At 36.8% G+C, this 19,455-nt stretch overlaps 1 protein-coding gene across 1 annotated transcript in view; it reads left to right on the plus strand.

The window, feature by feature from the left end:
* MRPL13 (mitochondrial ribosomal protein L13) overlaps positions 1 to 19,455 on the plus strand; it is a 35,704-nt gene that overhangs the window by 13,229 nt on the left and 3,020 nt on the right. Inside the window, exons 5-6 of the mRNA XM_067290207.1 lie at positions 1,925 to 2,011; positions 3,983 to 4,104. Coding sequence (XP_067146308.1) covers positions 1,925 to 2,011; positions 3,983 to 4,104 — 209 coding nt within the window. The remainder of the gene's footprint in view (positions 1 to 1,924; positions 2,012 to 3,982; positions 4,105 to 19,455) is intronic.

Genomic DNA, 19,455 nt, shown 5'->3' on the forward strand with positions numbered 1-19,455 from the left:
CCCCTGCTGTGAGTTGCTGGCACAGGGATCATGCATGCCCGAACCCACTGTCTGGCAGTGAAAAATAGTGTCTGCTTCACATGAAGGTGATTTTTCTACTTACACAGATCTTCCAGTAATGCAATTCTTGTATATGTGAGGAGGGGATGGGAGGCCAAATCAGTCTCTGCATGGCATGGAAGTTGGCAGACAGCCTGAAGCAAACTTTTGTTTGTGCTTACTGGACTAAGCATACCTAACTACAGGTACTGTTATCGAATGTCTAATTATCCATGTTTCATTCTCCAAATCCTGCTTTCATGTTAGTCTCTGGTCCTCTGAGCTTGTCAGTTCTGCAGTGACCGTACACAGTGTAAAAAGTATTTCTTCATTGTTTAACTTGTACCTATAAATCACTCATTCTTTTCCAGTATGACTTTTTAATAGGCACCTTTTTACAGCTGAATTGTTCTCTTTGTAATGGGGTTAGAAAAATCAGATCAGCTTCAGCAGGCAGAAAGAGCTGCAACCCAGATAGACCAGCAGCTCATCTAGTTCATTGACCTGTTCCAACCACTGTCTATGCTTAATGCTGCAGAGGAGAATGTAAAATCTGGCACAAACATCTGTTCTTTGAAGAATTTGAATATTTAACAGTGTAATTATTGTCTGTTAAGTTTTCTCTCAAACCTGTGAATGGCAAAATGAAAACTTTTGAGACCAAACTATCTGAATGTTTGCTAGCTTGAGAATCTAAGTAGAAATGCTCGCAGGTTTAAGAACCTGTGCCTCTCATGACTTTCAAACACTTAACATCTGAAAGATAGAATGGTTAAGGACTGCGTGTTTCCAGCTGGAAACTCAACGTTAGTGAATGTTTCTAAAAAATTGGTTTAATTGGTTTAATTAATGTTATAAATACAACTTTACTTAACTTTATTAAAGCAACTTTGTTCAATACACTTTTCAAAATGTCCAGACACTGTACATTTGTGCTTAATGTACTTCATTTCAGCATGGCTTATTGACTTCAACTTAACATTGCACTAAGCATGGTTACACAATTTCTGATTTGGAGCTGGCTTATGTCTGGCTGGCTTGGAGCACGGGCAGACCAGGCTTGCTTCTACTTACCAGATTACATGTAGATCTACCCCTAAAAGACTTGCTGTCCTTCATAGAAACCCTTTTTGTCTCCTACAGTCTGTGCACCTTGTTTTATGTCAAAGAATGTTCTCCTTATGGATGAAGTTCATAACACTGGGTTTCTTATTTAAAGTGCAGGTATTTATACCAGAGTCCAAAACAAATCATACTGAACTGTATTGCTTTTCTGTAAGCTTCATCTACTATAGATGAACAAATTCTGTTCACTGCTGATGCTCAAAAGTGGGATCGTTCACCTGGAACTAATAACAAGGGAATAAAGTATAATTACATATAGTGTGTTCTTGATGCAGTGTCTTGGTATGTCAGCTTTGCTTAAGATAGGATACCTTAATTACATAGAAACATGGAACATAAGTTAGTGTTAAAATAGACACAGAGAATATCTGGTGACTTTGTTACAGTGTATTTTTTTTCTCAATAATGTATCTATAAGCATGTAATATGGTACCAGCATCAGTGGAGTTGCTGCAAACTTATCAATATTTTGGCAAGTCTAATGATCATATTTAATCGTCCACAATACTAAATATAACTCTCAACTTTCTAAGCTGATGTTTTTTATATGACTGATCTTGTTGAGAGAAAGTGTTCCTTCACGCAGAACAGTATGTCTAGAGCATCTTCAGAATGTGGTACCAGGGTTCTTCAATACAGAAGAAGTCGACTGAGAAGAGGTTCAGAGTCTAGTGGAATGGGCAAAGGGAAACACTTCTTATATTTTACCTGTTGTTTCTGGCCTTTCTCATATTTTTTGTTACCATTTCTCTTTCCTCAGATTGTTAAACTGACTATTTATAGAATGCTTCCAAAAAACCTTCAGAGAAGAACTATGATGCAGAGGTTGCACCTGTTCCCAGATGATGTGAGTCAGTAGTTATGCACAGTTACGTTTTCATTCCTGTTTTCTTTGGAGGTGAAGAGGGGAGTGTTAGCAGTAGCAAATCTCTTACTTGTCATAAGAAGATAGATGAATTAAAAAAAATCAGGCTGCATTTTATTTATGTATGTAAATACAGATTATATGTTCATACTTTTTTATTATTTCACAAAACTGACATGCATGAGAATTAGTCTTTTGTATTTAGGTTGAACATTTAGTGTGAAGAATGCAGTAGTGTCGATACAATTTGGTGGACAGGTTGGTTTGTATACTCTGCAGTGATAGTTGTAACAGAAGATTCATGTCTACTAAAAGCCACAGAATGAAGATTTCACGGGTTATGTCTGGTTTCTAAAAGTACATGAAAATAATGAAAAACTTTGACTGTTGCAGCTTCCCCAAGCATGCTTTTCTGAGAGACGAAAAATTTAGCAAATTCTGAAGCATAATGCCTTTATACGGTGGGGATTTGAGCCCCATCTTCCCCACCAAAGGTATTTATAAGACTGCTCCACTATCCAGGGTAGTTATCATTTGGGATGTTCTGGGGGGAAGACAGCACAAAGCAATCTTAGCATTGACATTTTGTAACAAATGAATCCGGGCAAAAAAAGGTGTTTGTACTTAGGGCAGGGGAACAGAAAATTGTGTACATGTGCTTCAGAATGCACTGTCGTTTCCTATAGGGAGCTTAAAGAGCTTTCCACCCTGTTTTATGAGGTATTTTAGCTCAAGCAGTGAACTGCATCTTTGTTATGAACATGCTAATTACTGTTTTTGAGAAGAACCTTAGAAACTGATTATACTTTGATTCTTGTTCCTCATTCTCCCCAAATAAAAAACAAAAAGCAGATATAGTTCTTCTTCTAGGAAAATAATGTGAAATGGCATTTTTATTCTTGTCAGTATCCCATAATAGATGAATGCTGATTCTGAGATTCTTAGCACAAAGCAAACACTGTTTCCTTCTGATCTTTGAAAAAGATTAAAATAAAAAATAATAGATTTCAATTGTGTACCTTTTATTTAACAAAAATAAATGATTGATTGGTAAGATAGGGTTCATTTTTTGTTCGCTGGATATGGTGGTCACAATCTTTTCTCTCCAGTTTTAATGCTTTGTAATCCTATCACTTTTTTTCCTGTTCCTTTTACAAAAGAACTTACTTGATTTTTTTTCTTGCTGCATTTGTGAGCCACTACACAGTACAATAAGTTCTTGTGGCCAATAATCTATTAACTCTTTTATTTTTAGAAGCACTATTTTCAAAATTAGTGATGACTGTGATGCAGCATCTAATACAGATGGCCTGGATCTTGTTTCTCTTAAGCCCCTCTGCTTCCACCTTATGCCACTGTTGTTGTCCTGAATTACTTGGCAACACGCTGGTGTTTATGTCCAGGCTTGATCTCCAAGGAGTGTGTAACAGGATTTTTTAACTGTCTCCTAAAAAGAAATATTCAATGTGAGATCTTCAAGGTGAGAATTTATTTTTTTCTCCATTTTTCTGGAGGTTTGTAGGTGGTTAGAAATATATCGTCAACTTGAATTTGGTTGTGTTTTTGTGGCTGATAGCTTTTTTTTATAAGTGCCCATCTGTTCCTCAATTCTTCTGAGAATCATGAATCATAAATTTTGATACATGAAATTGTAGGTAAGGATTGAAGGAAAGCTTTTTAAAAATATTTTACAGGTGTTTATTTTGAGGACTTCCTGTATTATGTGTCTTCAAATGCCAGTGAAACTAGTTGTGCTGAAGTTGCTAGCACCAAGTATGTTAAGTAAGTTGAATCATTTAATGCAGAATTGGAACTAGTGACTGATCTTATGTGAAAAATGTGACGTGTATAAATTAATACTTATTTAATGTTTTTTCTCTAGTGTCTTTGTGCTGTGCAAAAGATTTATTTTTTAACAATCGGATAGCTACAATTGTGCTTCCCCCACCTTAGGTTATCCCAGAAGATATCCAGAAAAATCTTGTGGAAGAGCTTCCTCAGCCACGTGCAGTCCCTAAGAGGTTAGATGAATATACGCCAGAAGAAATTGCTGCCTTTCCAATGGTTTGGACTCCGTGAGTATCTTAGATTTTAAAGAAGGAAACTTGACTGAATACATGATGTATAGGCCTCTAACAATATGAGTAAGAAAACAAAATAATGATTTATCTCTTCAAGTCATGTTTTTTTGGAGGGAGGATGCAAAGAATGAACATACTTAGCAGGGGGTGGTTGCCACTTTCTTCTTGCTTCTGAAAAGCTCCTGAAAATGATATTTTCAACTTTACTTTGTCAAAGTGTAGTCGAGTAAATAGTTACTCAGTTACTCTCTTTGAGCTACGGGTATGTGTTCTATAGTATGTAATTGTTAGCTGCAGCCAAAGGAAACCCCACATGGTTCTGTGAGGAAATGATACATATAAAAAAGTCATCTTTCAATTTTCTGAGAAAGTGGGAGAGAGTTCTGCCAATTCAGACCTTGGAGAATGGATCTTTGGCAGGGAACACACCACATGTTTATTTTGATAAGTACTTTCTTTTCAATATGCAAAATCAGTTCTATAGTATTTGTTTGAAATATGACTGAGTGTGTTTGTTTGTTTGTTTGCATTTGGTGGTATTAAAAAACAACACTGAGTCAACCTGTGAGTGGAAATAATGCATTACATTCATGACATCTTCTGATTAGTACTAGTGTGATTTTCTTGTCTTCGTTCTGAGAGTCATGTTGAGGATCAAGATCTCATTGTGGTAGACAACAGAAATGAATGTGAAATAGGCCTTTTTCCCTGAATATTCTAGTCAAATTCAATACGAAATGTAACAAGTAAGGAAGCAGGCAAAGCTGTAAATAGGTTAACACCAATACCAAATTGATGGTCTTGAATAACATGTTCAGTTACCAAGTAAGTACACGTGATTTGCTATTCCAGAAAGCTGTTAATGTCTTCTAATTCACAAGCATTCTATCTTCAATTAGATTTCTGGTATTTCTATTACTATAGTAGTTTTTAAAAGGTGATTGAATTCCTGCTTCTCTTTGTCCTGTAAAAAAAAAAGTGTTCCTTCATATTTGTACAGTAATCCTAGAGAATAGTCCTGGTATGAGCCTCAAGTGGTATCTCATCCTTTGAGTGGTCCCACTGAACCAGACATTAGCTGTATGTGGGCAGAGGTCAGCTGCTGAAATGGTAGTACCTTATCTCATGAGTCTGCTTAAGATACAATCTCTCAGGTGTCTTGATAGCTGCATGATCACTTGATCTTGTTAAGATCGGTAGGACTTAAAAGCAGAACTTTGCAGAATTGAACCCTTTGTATTTTAATATGAGTATTTAATAGGTTCAGTGTAGATTTTCATGTCTGGCTGATTCTACAACAGTATTGCAGAGGGATCTGTGACAATTATGAGGTTTAGATTTCTAGCTAGTAAAGACTAGATAGTAGCAAGCCTTGTACATTAGAAAAAAAACATTGTACAATTCAAAAACCAGTAACTGTTTCAAACAAAGGAAGACTTTAAATACAAAGAATGGGGGCTTGGTGTTTTAAGTAGGAAGGTAAAGTTTGTCTGGAGGAACAAAATAAAATTTGAATTAATGAAGTGAAGGAGTATTTCACACTAGAAAAATATTCTGAAATGGTCTATGAGAAAATAAGCAAAACAAATCATCTTAGTGCATGGCCAATACTGTTAGAATACCTTAAAAAGAGGCCTGATGCTTTTTTTATTTTGGGGGCTAAAATTTATATTAAAGCTCTTTTTTAAGTAAATTAAACATTTTAAAACATAGTGTGTATTTTCTGTATTATAAAGCGCATACAAATAGTGCTTTACCCTTCATGGATTGCAGAGATCAGTTGACAAGAGATGGAACTTTTCCAAAGGAAAACCTGTAATAGGATAACATAAATGGACGCTTGAGAAGGATTTACTTGTAGTTCAAAAGAAAGGTGCACACAGTTCCTTTTATATACCAACAGCTCTCACTGCTTAAGCCAGACAGATACAATTAAGAAATCCCAATAATAAATATAGATGTCTGTATCTGTTTCACATATATTTATAGGATTTGTATTCCTTTCGGGGAAAATGGAGCAACATTCCATTGTCTGTGTCACGTGTTTAACAGAAACACAATAAATTTTTAGTGAAATTTCTTAATGTTAGTAGGCTTTTGCTTGCAAATCCTCGTAATAGCAGGAGAAAGTTAGACTAGACAAATGTCGTAGACTTGAGTTGAGTAAAAAACCTGAGTAGAACTCTGTGTTTATATATAATACATATTTATGCTTGCACATGCACACACATAGTGTTCATACTGAGTTGCACTGAATGTTAAAGATGGGGTATGAAACCTTTCATTTATGGAATATTTTTCCTCTGCTTTCAGTAATTAAACTTAGTGAAGCATGTGATATCGTGAGGGTTGACTACATCACGGCTACTAAAGATGCACACCATTTTGCTATTGTCTTTTGGGATGTTTTCCTTGTCTGGCAGTCAATGTACAGGTGCTGAGTAAATGTTTAAGTGGATTCCAAAAAAAGGAAGTGTAGGTCCATAAATGGCTATTATATACGATTCTCTAAATGTGACTCCTGGCTCAGGATGTCCTAAATATTACTGTGAATTTATCCTATTTCTTGTTTTGTTTTTTTTTTTCCCCCTGTGAATCTGTTACTAAGCTGATGGAACTTTGATGGGACCTAGAATAGCAGATCTTACATGTGTTTATTAACTAAATGAATAGTTGCTCATCAGTCTAGAAAGTTTCCAGCAGCCCTTTGATGATAAAATTTGAAATGTATTGATTTCTTAATACTGTGCTTCCTTTAAGTGTCAAACCCAAATAGCTGCAAGCATTAAGCAAACAGACTAGAGTTTTGATGAGTCTGCCAGATGATCAATACAGATGACTTGTGCTCTTCGGCTCATTTTCAGTATGTAGAATTTAATGTATTTTTGGTAAAGAAAGTTTAAACATCTGGTGAATGTTGTATGGAGGACTCTTAAAAGGAGTGTGCAAAAAAGAAAAGGAGCATGTTTGTTTAGGCATCAGAATCTAGACGCTCCGTTGTGATAGTGCTTCCTTAATGGGAGTTGACTTAGCCTTTGTTGTTCTAAAACAGGGGAAGGACATTGGCAGCATAAAAAGAAGGGGATTTCTGAAATTATTTGTGTTGTGCTATACTCCTCCTGTGTTATCATGAATGTGGGTAATACTTTTAAACGCTGCTTCAAAAATCAGGTGTCCTTAGGCTCCTGAACCTAGATGATTCTAAAATAGTCTGTGCACGAGTTGAATATAGTCTGAGGCACATTAGTATAGCCACAATTGTAAGCCCGGTAATGCATTAAACAAGACTAGTAGCTATCATCTGTTTTCTCACCTTCTCTTCAGGGTGGAAACAAGTAGACTGGTTTTGGCTTTTTTCAGATATACACATTGCTATTTTGTTTTTTAAAAAGGCAAGATTATCCCCTCTCCTGGATGGAGTGGAAAATGCTGAGGTCCTTTTGCCTGTAGTTCCTGTGAGATTAATTCAGGCTCTGCACAAATGACCAGAATTGCACAGTGCATTAGAGTAAAGTTGCTAAACTTCACATGCTATATTATACTCTCACATAACAATCTTTAGTACCAACACTCATGCACTGAACTGTTCCTATTGAACAGGAATCTGGCAGTTAACTTGAACTAGCTGATTGAGAGTGTCACTGCTGTCAAAGGGAATAGTGCTGCATTGCCAGATTCGGAAATGCTTTCCTTTGCCCTCCTGCACTGCTGTAGTCTTGCTGGAGTTCATCTTCTTAGCCACCTTAATTGTGTTGACAGATAGTCATATATGGTAGAGGATAAGTAAACCTTGATGCCATCTAATTTAGTCATTGCTGTCAATCTAAGTTTCCTAATAGCTTCATGTTAGCATTGAGAAGACTGCTTGAGTGTGTTGATTCTTGGGAAAATCTGCAAGTAAGAAGACTCTTGAAGCTAGAACTCCCTTCCTCATTTGTTGGAGGCATTCACTCAGAAGGAATCCAAAGAATAGAGTAAACATACCCATTTTTCTTATTTCTCTGCTCTGCAGGGTTGTATTGATAATGTTTGAAAAGTGCTGTCTGTGTACAGTTTTGGGCTTTTTTGTTTTTGTTATTTTAAATCCCTGCCAGTTACAGAGGTTGGGGTGTGCTTTACACAAGAGAGACATAAAGGCTTACCTGGCCAGTTGACTGCCACATCTGCTGCTGCCTTAGAAGCCCTGCAGCTGCAGCAGATTTGGATGCTTTCAACTGAGGAGACGATAGTGCTTCCTCTGTGGGATGAGTGGGTAACTCAAGTGCATGTTCTGGTGAGAAGCAGCAGGGAATAGGTGGACCTAGGGGTAACAGAGGCCCTGCAACGAAAGAGCATTAGAAGACAGAAGATGGCTAGAGTTAGCGGGCTATAGGCGGGACAGGGAGAAACAGAGGGAAATTTGGGAGAACTTTAGGTCTCTGAGTGGAGAGTCTGGGCCAGAAGTTTCCCTTCAGTCACCTACTCTAGCAGGGACCTGTTTTGAAAGCAAGAGGACACTGCTATCACTGCAGCCATACCTTTATTTTATACAACTATTGGATTCTAGTCCTGCCTTCTTTTCTGCTCTCAAAAACTGGTAAGTCCTCATACAGAGATTAAAATGAAAATGATTATCTACCATCTCTCCACTAGCCTCAGGGCTCATCGCTGTAGTCAGTGTTGTGATCTTAGCTTCTTGTCTTGGCCTGCATCCAGACTACTTTGGATGTCAGATACTAGTGTCAATTAGATGAGATTTAATTTAACCTTCTGCTCACTTCTTAATGCTGGGCAGAGTTTCCAATTTGAAGTAAAGGGAAAAATATAATGCTTTTTCATTTTTCCTGACCGAGGGAATTTAATATATTACAGTGATTCTGCAACACTCATAATGTTACAGGGACAGGAATAGAGCAGCTTAGTTGTGAAATAAAAGATATGGAATTGAGCAAATTTGTAAAATAACTTTCTGATTTGATAAGTAGAACACAGAAGAAGTCTATAAAAGGGGATTTAAAGTGAATTGTAGTGGTCGCCGTTCTCGGATTAGAGTGCCAGCGGGAACGTTTGATAATAGGCAGCTTTGCACGGAAGGTATTAAAAGAAAGGCAGAAGAAATACCCGGCTATAAGAGACTCTGCTGTGCTCTGAACTTTTTTAGTGTGTATGAGCCCATGGAAGAAGTAGCGTTTGCATTATTGCTTTGAGAGACAATAGAAGCAACAAAGGTTTAAGCATTTACATATTCTGTAATGTTTATAAAGAAAAAGGTTCTTTTAAAAATGAGTCTAAAATGGGATAAAATACTGTAGACAGCTTTGTTCAACAAACTGAAGAGAAGCTAATTAAAACATGATTGTATAAATCTGATGTTCTTTACAATTTGTAATGTACCAAAAAACTCAATCACCTAACCTCAGATTTTTTTTGAAAGTGTTTTAAATGTAAAGGAAACATCAATTGTTTTTTAGCAAATATTCTCAAGCCCCCAAAGGTCTTGAAATCCAAATATTGGAGGAACATATGTGTATCTCTGAATACAAAACTGACTTTTTGTTAAGTTCCTAGTCATTTTATGCTTTTCCAGCTGTCAGTTGCCCAGAGAGGTTGTGGAGGCCTGATACCCCCAGCCTTGGTGGTATTCAGAACTTGACTGGACAAGTCCTTGAGCAACCTGATCTAATGCTGGAGATGGTCCTGCTTGGGGGGGAGCAGATAACTTCTGTGGTCCCTTCCAGCCTACACTGTGCTATGGTTCTTTCTATATGATAAAAGTAAACAAACACAGATCATATGTGTGGCTGTTATTTAAGGCTTATGGCCTTAAAGGTCTGGGTGAAAATATATGGCACTGAAATGAGTACCCTTTTCTTGTCTCTGTATCCTGCTTGTGAACTGCATTTGGGGTATCAAAGGGCTGTTTACTGTTGTATACATTTTGGACTGTGAGTTTCTGCAGGGCCAATAGATAGCTTCCAAGCAATAAGAGTAGTTTCCACAGTAAACCAGAAAATGAAGGATACAGAAAGACTGTAAACTCACTTTTTCTTCATGTGGTTTTAACGAGTCGTTCTGACACATGATTTTTGTCTATCCTCCACTAAGTTTTGAGCCTGTTGATTACTCTGCTTGACAAAGGGTATAGATTCAAGAGAATTAAATTCCTGTGAGAGCGATAAAATTAGGGAGCCAATTTGATAAAAACTCTGGGGCACATGGCTTTTTTTTTTTTTCTCTAACAAAATAAGATTAGTTAATATTAGCCCTTTAAGAATAGCTATATCCTTTAGTGGAAAGGATCAAATGGAAAGCATAGCTTGATGAAAAGTATATAAGGACATAAAATACAGGGAAATGCAATTGTGATGTTAAAATTAATGTTTAAGGTTTTATGTTAAAGCTTATACCTAAGAAACGTAGTCAGAGTAGAAGAAGTAGAATGTAACTCACTGAATATGAATTGGTCAAAAGACAGATATAAGGGTATGAATATAAATTGTAATACAAAACATGGAAAAAAGTTACTAGTGTTGGGAGGAAATGAGCCTTTTTCTCTTAATATGAAGTAACATGCAAATAATTTCGTTCTCAAAGTAAAAATAACATGCTCAGCACTGCTGGTGATCTCATTGGACTTTTACCTATATTTGGTATTGAAGTAACTCTATTTTTTTAAGGCTATTTGCTGGTAATAGGAGACTGACACACTATGGACAAATACACAATATCAAAGTTGACCACTAAAATGGAGAAATGTTTTTTAATGAAAACAGAGGTCCCATGTGAAAACCTAACAAATAGCTTGTATTTTTTGGAACGGACAGCTACGTCAAGCTGGATCCTGCACCATGAAAACAGAGAATTCAATGTCAGAATATTTCCAGTGAGAGACATTTCCTTTTGCTGCTAACCTGAACCAGTTGACTTCCCAAACCGTACACAGCTTACCTCTTAGCTCCTCCATGGAAAGGTCTGGAACAACTGTGGTGGGAAAATGCATAGGTTCAAGGCATCTATCCAGATGGGTTTAGAGGGGAGAAAAAATCAAAAACTTGCTCCTTTGACTGAGTTTGATTTGTGGCTTCTTACTATGAATGAATCTGTTATTTTAAGTTTTTTCAAGGCTTCAAACTGAATATTTTTAATGAGAGCTTTAAACAGAAACCATCATTGAATTCTCCAAGCAGATATGGCTAAAAGGACAGTTCTGTTTTGTACCTGCCTTCTAAAAGCAGGGATACATCGGATTTACATCAGCGTAAATTTTCCCGTTACATACTATCTGAAAGTTGTCTCTCTGACTGTTTTTAGACAGTGAACTTTTAAAGACAGGAAATTGTTTTTGAAGGTGTAGTTCAAAATTACTTAGATCAGAATGTTACCAAATATATAGAAAGACAACTCTGTGTTGTTCCAGTTAGATGGCTGCTTTCCCATAAGGAAATAAAGCAAGAGCCTGATTTCTAGGAGTGCCCCGCGTTTGTTGCTGGTGTGTATGTGGAGCGCCTGGTCTACTGCCAGGACTAACAGAAACTCTCCGTGGGCCTCTCCATAGGTCAGACAGTCTCTTGCTTGTCTTCCTGGGGAAAAAAAAAGTCCTTAAATGCTTCAGATATTTTTAAAACTTTATGTATTGTAAACTCTGAAATTTGATTTAAGAACAACAAACTCCTTTTTAATGTTTATTTTTTTCTGAGCAACTTCCTTGATTTTCTAGCCCCCTTCTCTACATCTTGTTTTGAGGCAGGGGGTGGCAGAGCCTAGTCTGAAGACAGAATTTTGTTTCAGCTGAGCAGAGTCCCAGTTATGACAAGCAAAGTCTCAGCTGTGGCACTGTCTGTCGCCCATATGCTGAGCAACGGGGTACTTCAGTACCCTGTTGTGGGCAACAGTGATGGGCAATTTTGCTCTATGAAGTTCTTGATCTGCTAATTTCCTCCGATAACATTACAGGAAGCCACCACAAAAGGACACTTGCAGTTAATATGAAGCCTGTAAAATGCTTTTTGTTCTACAATGAAAGTATGAGATATAATAAATGAAAAATCATGAGGACCATTAGTCCATCTGTCTGAAGAATCTCAAAGAAAGTTGTGAAGATCTCAGCCAAAGATGATGGGGTCTTGAGCTACTTTTTAAGGACCATCTGAAGTTTGTTTATGAGTGTTTAAAACTTCTGCACTGAAATAAACATATTCCTCCAGTCATTTTCTTAGTTCCTGTGTAGTTGCAGGGTATGTCTGTTTTTTTTGTTTTTTGAACTGTGTATGTAGAGCACCTCACACAGTAGTCTTTTGGCTCTTACCTTGGGCCTTGGGGTATTTCTGCAGTAGAATTAAATACTGCCTCTCTAACTTGTGTGCTCTTCTCTGCTCTCACAAAGCAGGGTTGGTATGTGTCAGTACGCAGAGAAGAGATGGCCAACACAAACTTTTTTTGAAAGACTTGAGCCAGTCTTACTTTTTCCTAAAAACAGAAACTGGAGAGACAGAGAAAAAGCTCTGCTGCCAATATAACACAGTCCTGTTCCAACGTACTCTTTGAGGAATCTCTCTGGAAGTTCATTTTCTCTGACTTTTTTTGGTTCTCAATAGAAATTCCAGTAACTAGCTGGAAATCATTAACCCCTGTTACAATTTAGGAACTGTCATTGGTCCTTTTTTTATGGTAGGGACATAAAAATATGCCATGATTTCATGCAGAATTTAGCTTAACAGAAGACCAAAGCTAACTGAGTCTCATATTCCAGGCTGCCAGAGCTGGATCTAAATTCCCATTGATAAAAAGCTGCACAGTTAAGTACTTAAGAAGAAAACTGTTCTCCTCTGCAACATTAAGCTTTAACCAAAGACAGCAGCTGGATACTTAACTAGAAGGGTCAGTGGCTTAATCGTATTAAAAATCTGACAAATCTATGTTTAAATCATTTAGCCTATTAAAATGAATTATTGCCTCTTCTCTAGCATATGTAAAACACACCAGTGCAAGTGGTTCTCATACTCTTTGCTGGGGATAGCTTACATTGTAGCTAAAGGTATTGCAGAAGGTAAGAGATTTAATAAATGGGTAACTGGACACTGTGACTTCAGCTGTCTGAAGAGGATCTCAAAAATAAAGGTCTAAAGCTACTTCCCCTCCCTCCCTAAAATCTGTTGATCTCATATGTGAGAAAGTCCTAACTACCTTAATGGGAACTTGACAAGCAATATAAGAGTGTTTGTGTGTGGTACTGTTGAACTACTTGCTCCCATGAAAATAAAATTAGTTGTTCTTTTGGTTTTTGTTTTTTTTGGATGAACCTTCTATAAATGTCTAGTTACATTTGCTTTTTTCACTTTTGATGGTGACAGTGATTCGTCTGGAAGGCATTTCACCATTCCTCTACCAGCTTCTCTGTTTATTTGATGAATGTTGTAATTTGTTGGACAAAGCCAAGTGAACAGTGCTATTCTTTCTATGGCCCTATATGTTTTAGTAGAATATATTTAATTTTTAAGATGTCATCTGAAGGAAAACCCTTCCACTTGCAAAAAGCATTATCTTGCTAAGATCCTGTTTACATATACATTGTATTGATTTAACTTTAAATAAGCTTATAAATGAAATTCTTATAATCCAGGTCAAAATCTGGACTTGGCACTAGTTTTTAAGTAGTTTAGGAATTGTGCTGGGATTGCAGCCAGATTATGTTACATTTTAATGAACCATTCTTAAACCTCACTAAGAATACCTAAATGCATGTTTGCACTGTTTTAAATAAATTGATTTATGGATACTCTTTTTTATTAAAGCAGGCGAATTTTTTACATAGGAAAAGCCTGAGCTGTAGTTGAGGACCACAAAAGATTTATCTTAAGCTTTGTGTATACAAGAAAAGGTTCGTCACGATAGGTGTACTGGCATAAGCAGAGCCAGCTTTGGTTACTTCCGTTACTGTGGTTTATACCAGTTCTCCAAGCAAAGTAAGCTATGCTTGCAGAAATGCTTTTTAGCCAAGGTAATCATCTGCATGAAAACTATACTGCTGTGAAAGAGGTTCTTCTGCATCCAAACAGCAAAAAGTTCACAGTTTAGAACAGGCCAAGGTGGTGGTTATTGGAAGTTTAATGATAGTTTAAATATCATTAGCTGTTTTCACTGATTATTTTGCCAGAGGCCTAGAACTACTCTGGGACTGTAGGTATATCGTGCATAGAAAAACAGTTCATGTCCTCCCAGCTTCAAATTCAGTTTATATTTGAGTGTAACCACCTAAAATGGTCTTATGGAGAATGATAGCTATGTCTAATCTTGTTTTTTGATTTACTAGTCTGGTTAGTCAAACAAATGAAATGTGTTCAGAAACCCCCTTTAGCACTTACTTAACAGCTATTGACTTTGGCTCAACTTATTAAGTGTACCTAAAATAATATATCTAGTCCTTTTGTTTTGGAGTTTTCAGTACATTTTGATTCAGTATAAAAGTCTGTCTTGTAAGATTCTCTATAAAAATGAATCTTAAGATATTTAAAATTTTATGTTTATACTCACAAGTTAATCTTAAAAAACAACAAAAGAGCCAAAATAGACCACAATTTCAATTCCACATATACTGTGTAGCAGTTTTGTACAAAAACAAATTAATTGCAACCTTTAATAGTGCAGAAGGCTGAAAAATACGTATATAGTATTGTAGTTTATTAAGTGGACATGAAAGAGAGGCTGTGGAGTTCCCTTGTGTATGCAGTCTGCTGTCATCAGTTAGCAATAAGGCCACATTCCTGCGGTTATGATTTTCTTAAATGCGAAGAAGAGCATTACAGTAATACAGATTTAATGTTTTTACTAGCTCACAGTAATCGGATCAAAGACTGCCTGAAGACTAGATGTTAAGTGGCATGATCTGTCCACAGGATCTTTTCACTAATTGGTCTTTGTCTGTCATCTTCTGTCAGAAACCATGTTGTTTATAAACCCACTTAGAAGACACATTTATGAGCCAGTATATAGCACTGGTTAACCACTTAATTATTTTTTTAAATAATTTAGAAGTACTCTAAGACTAATTTAACTACATTTCTTTGGGTGAAAGTCTGAAAAGAACACACAAGTTTGGAGAGATTTTAGCCCTGTTGTAATTTAAAACTCTTGAAATCTGTATAGGAAAATCATGCAGAGCTTCTGTAAAACTACACGCAGTCAATCTGAAGGATTGCTCACTCAGCTGTTCAGGGAACTCCCCACTTTCCTGCAGGAAGGAGGTGCATTAGAAAAAGAGCTAACAAGTGTCAGTGGAAAAAAAATTCTCATAGCAGCCGCTAGAGACCTAAAATCTTCTGGCATAAGATAATCTTAAAACATTTTGGTAACTGTGAGTTATAAGACTGATAGTTGATTTTTGATACATAACCCATAAAAATGGGAATCCTACCAGACATGAAATTTTTCAAGTTATAAGTGATATGGAGCATTGCACAGACTGTGAATGGAAAAGAGATGGGTGCACCTTTAATACAGCATAGTTATTAACTTTTATGGGATTTTTAATACATCTGGAATTTTTTTTCATCTTTGTGTCAGTTTATTTGTGTGCAGCATTAATTAGTTAGCTTTAAGGCACTGAGCTTTTACAGGTCTAAATCCCTTCTGAACAGTCTTATTGGTGGTGAGGTTGCAGAGAGTGCAGGGAACTGTCTCTTTGGGTCACCTTCTCCAGTGTTGAGATAATTGCCTGCAGGTGAAGAGAAAAAAAATGCAATTTGAGATCTTCAAAGCTTTCAAGCCAGGTGCAGGCATTGACAGGCTACTTCTTCTGCAATACTGACAGTCTTATTCCTTAGTAGAGGCAGCTTGTATCATGAATACGTTCTTGCCATCACACAAATGACTGTAACAACTCCATTAAATTTGGTCTTGTACAATTTTTCTTCAAAGAAAATTTTTCTTCAAAGAAGAGAATGTCATGTTTTCAAATGGTATTTTACCAGCAGTATGTGGCTGAAAACACTCGCAGGCATGCAACTTGTTCTTTGGGGAGAAGAAGGAAGAGGAAATTCTATTATATATTATATCGTTATAGGGAATTCCACTGTATTTGGAAGTTCTAAGAAACAGTAAAGTGAGTTAAAATATATAGTTTTGAAGAAGTATTCTGAGTTACTAAAATGAAGAGAAAATATTTCTAAAAAATTATCCGCTGAGTATATAAAGCAGTTATTTCACAGTACTTTACAGCACTTGAATCTTCAAATAATGTTATATGTTACACTGGAGCCTTATTATTTATTTGAGGTAAGAAATGCTGTTTTTCAACTGTCTGTTGTAGTGACTGTCTTAAAAAGTGTTCTGTCCCTCAGATCGAAATGAAGCTGTGAAGTTGGCTTTATATTTTGAAAATGAGACAGTTCCACTATAGCGTAGGCTGGTGAGTACTTAGATCTGGTCTTCACAAACAGAATAACATCCCCCTTTTGTTTTTGTTTTTTCTTTCCCCCCGGAGGATGTTTTTGCTCCACAAAACACTGCTAGGCAAGGGGAAACATCTTTGCTGGAATGTGCTGACAAGAATTTAATAAAGATGGAACTGTGTGGCAAGTCTGTTCAGACTTGATGAAAATAAATATTCTCTCCAGGAGTTGAAAGTTGAATACATTTAACATTTGGAATGGGTCTGTGTCTTTTCTATCCACTTTGGCAGGAGAAAATACTTTACGAAGACCACATTTCACATCATATTGAAGAAGAATATTGAATATTGCTGAGGGTGGTTCTCATCATAGCCATAACTAATTGATCTGTTTGGATTGTTAATTTGCAGTTGCCATCTGAGATATTCAGAGAGTGAGGTTGTTGCTTGATGAGCTTTTCTTCTGAAAAAAGGCTGGTTTTAAGTATCTTCCATCACTTTTCCTGTCTTTCTCTATTCCATTTGTATAGCAACAGAATAAAGAGAATCAGGAAACAAACCTAGATTAAAGACAACCCTTTTTTTTATGCAGCTGCAGAAACTGGTGTGCTTTGGGGTTGATGGGAGTTGTTAGGGAAGCTGCTTAAGTTACTCTTCTCCTAAAGTGTGTGGTCACCAAACTTCAGTCTTACCCAAGAAGCTCAAGCTCCCTTTGGAATAATTAAAATGGATCTTCACTTAAGGTACCCTGGGGAAGCCCTACCTCTCTTCTTTGGCTTTAGAGATGGCTTGAAGAGACTTACCTCCTTAAGCTAATTTGCCGTTGTGAATTCTTTCTTCAGTGTCTATCGAAATTTCACACACTGCTACGTTTTGTAAGTTGCCTCATTGTGTTACAACAGACCAAAATCAGTATGTTTTAAAATGAATGGTATCTGAAGCATCTGCACTTCTGAAGTAGCACTTCCGACCCATTTTTTGAGTATCAGTTTGCTAATACATCTGAATAGCTCTAATCTTGAGAGAGAATAAGTCAGATTTGTGTTTCGGTGAGATTTCACTAATTGCTCTCATTTTTAATCACTGTAAGTTACTTTGACATACATGACATCTTCAGAATCCTGTAAGTGTAGCTCATCATTTATGAAAGTTTAAATAATCCATTTCCTTTGCTTCTTAATCCCACCAACATTTTGAATGTTTTATTGTGAGTGTTGTAGATTTAGCCTTTAACAGTCTATTTGTAGGTGGAGTTTTTATCCTTTATGTACAGTCCACAGTTAGCCCAAGATTTTCATTACATTCAAGTAATAGATATGGAAAGAATATCTGTATTTACAAAGCCTTACAGCAGGTTCAGGCCCTTTACCTTTAAAATATGAACCAAACCTCTCTTAATTTTCTAAACCAGTTATCCCATTCCTCTCTGCTCTGCTCCGCGAAGCATGTCACTCTGCAGACTGTGTATAGGGTCTTCCTGGGCCACAGATTCACAATTCCCTTTCCATATGATCTCTGTGTATTCACTAACTAGCATGCTGGGAACAGCTTGTGTAGAGCAGGCAGAATTGTCTTCACCGAGTATCAGAGTTCTCAGAAGACTCACCACCGTTTTCTATAAATATTTTATTCTGAATCTGTAAATAACTTGAATAAGAAATAAATAGGCAGATTATGAAGTTAAGAACCTCTGTTTTCTAATCCTGACATCTGTTTGAGAGAATGATGTAATATTTTAAAGGTTTTTTGAGTAAAGATTTTCTTCATCATCTCATTTTCTATTTTGGAAATATATTAGTAAGAGTTCAGTCTTGTTAACCTGCTGTCAGTTCTGTTTTCTCTTATATTCTGAATATACTTGTTTTCCTGAGTAAATACTACCCAAAGTTTCATCCTGCTTTGTGCAGATCCTAAAGATGTTGTGTTATAGGACACAGTCCAGTGACTGAGTTAGAAAATATGTGACATTTTCAGAAAAGTTCTCCTTATTCATGCATATTGGCTCTTGATATTTAATTGCAGTGTTTCTCTGTAGAAAGGATTAACACTCGCTGAAACTACTAGACTTAGCAGCTATCATTGGTCAAATTCTTTTAAAAATAGACTGGCTAATCTGGGTAGAGAAGCTTTACAGGGTGTTGGTTTACAAAGAGCTGTGCTCAGACGTATGTGTAAGAGAAATCAGATGATGCAATAGGCTGAACCAGGCCTAATGGTGCCTCTAGAGATAACTTTAGCAGGTGCCCCAGGGTTTGGTTTGGTTTTGTTCTTTTTTTCTGAAAGTGGGCTACAGAACATAGGGGTTGATGCTGTAAATAGGCAAACCATCTCGGTCCATTTGATTTCGTGTGTATTCAAGAATGTAGGGCTGGCATCCTCATGAAATGGCAGTTTACTCTGGATTACATGAATTCTGTAGAGTTTTGGGAAGAAGAAAGTGCTAGCAGGTACAGTGGGGACCACTAAGATTGTTTAATTTTCCATAGCAAAGACTGATCCTACGAACTGCACGTATGTGCTTGTCTACCTGTTGGGTAAGGTTCAGTGCGAGTTAACTATGGATTGTCAGAATTTTACATCAGCTGTATTCCTCTTTTATCAGCCGTGAGTATGGAAAAATGTTGGCAGAACGTGAGAGATTTAAAATCTGTAATCGGAATGTGCTGCTTGCGGCCAGCTCTCCAGTTTCTTTTACTCAACTGCAAAGTATTTGTTACGAGAGAAAGGCACTGAGAGGAAAGGCATAATTGGACATTAAACAGCTAATTTAATTTGCTGACTGTTTTTTCTAGAACTTACTGGACTGTCTCTTAAAATGCTTTTTATGGGCAGTATAAACTGTTAGTGGGACAAACATTTTTTACGTGTTTTGGTGGCAGACATCTGCTGCACAGATTTATGTTGCATATTTTTGGTGAACGCATTATACTTTGCCTTTCAGCATTGATTTCAGAGATGCTGGTTCCCTCATTCTGCCCTCT

The sequence above is a fragment of the Apteryx mantelli genome, chromosome 2 (assembly GCF_036417845.1).
Source record: "Apteryx mantelli isolate bAptMan1 chromosome 2, bAptMan1.hap1, whole genome shotgun sequence".
In the NCBI taxonomy this organism is placed as follows: Eukaryota; Metazoa; Chordata; class Aves; order Apterygiformes; family Apterygidae; genus Apteryx; species Apteryx mantelli.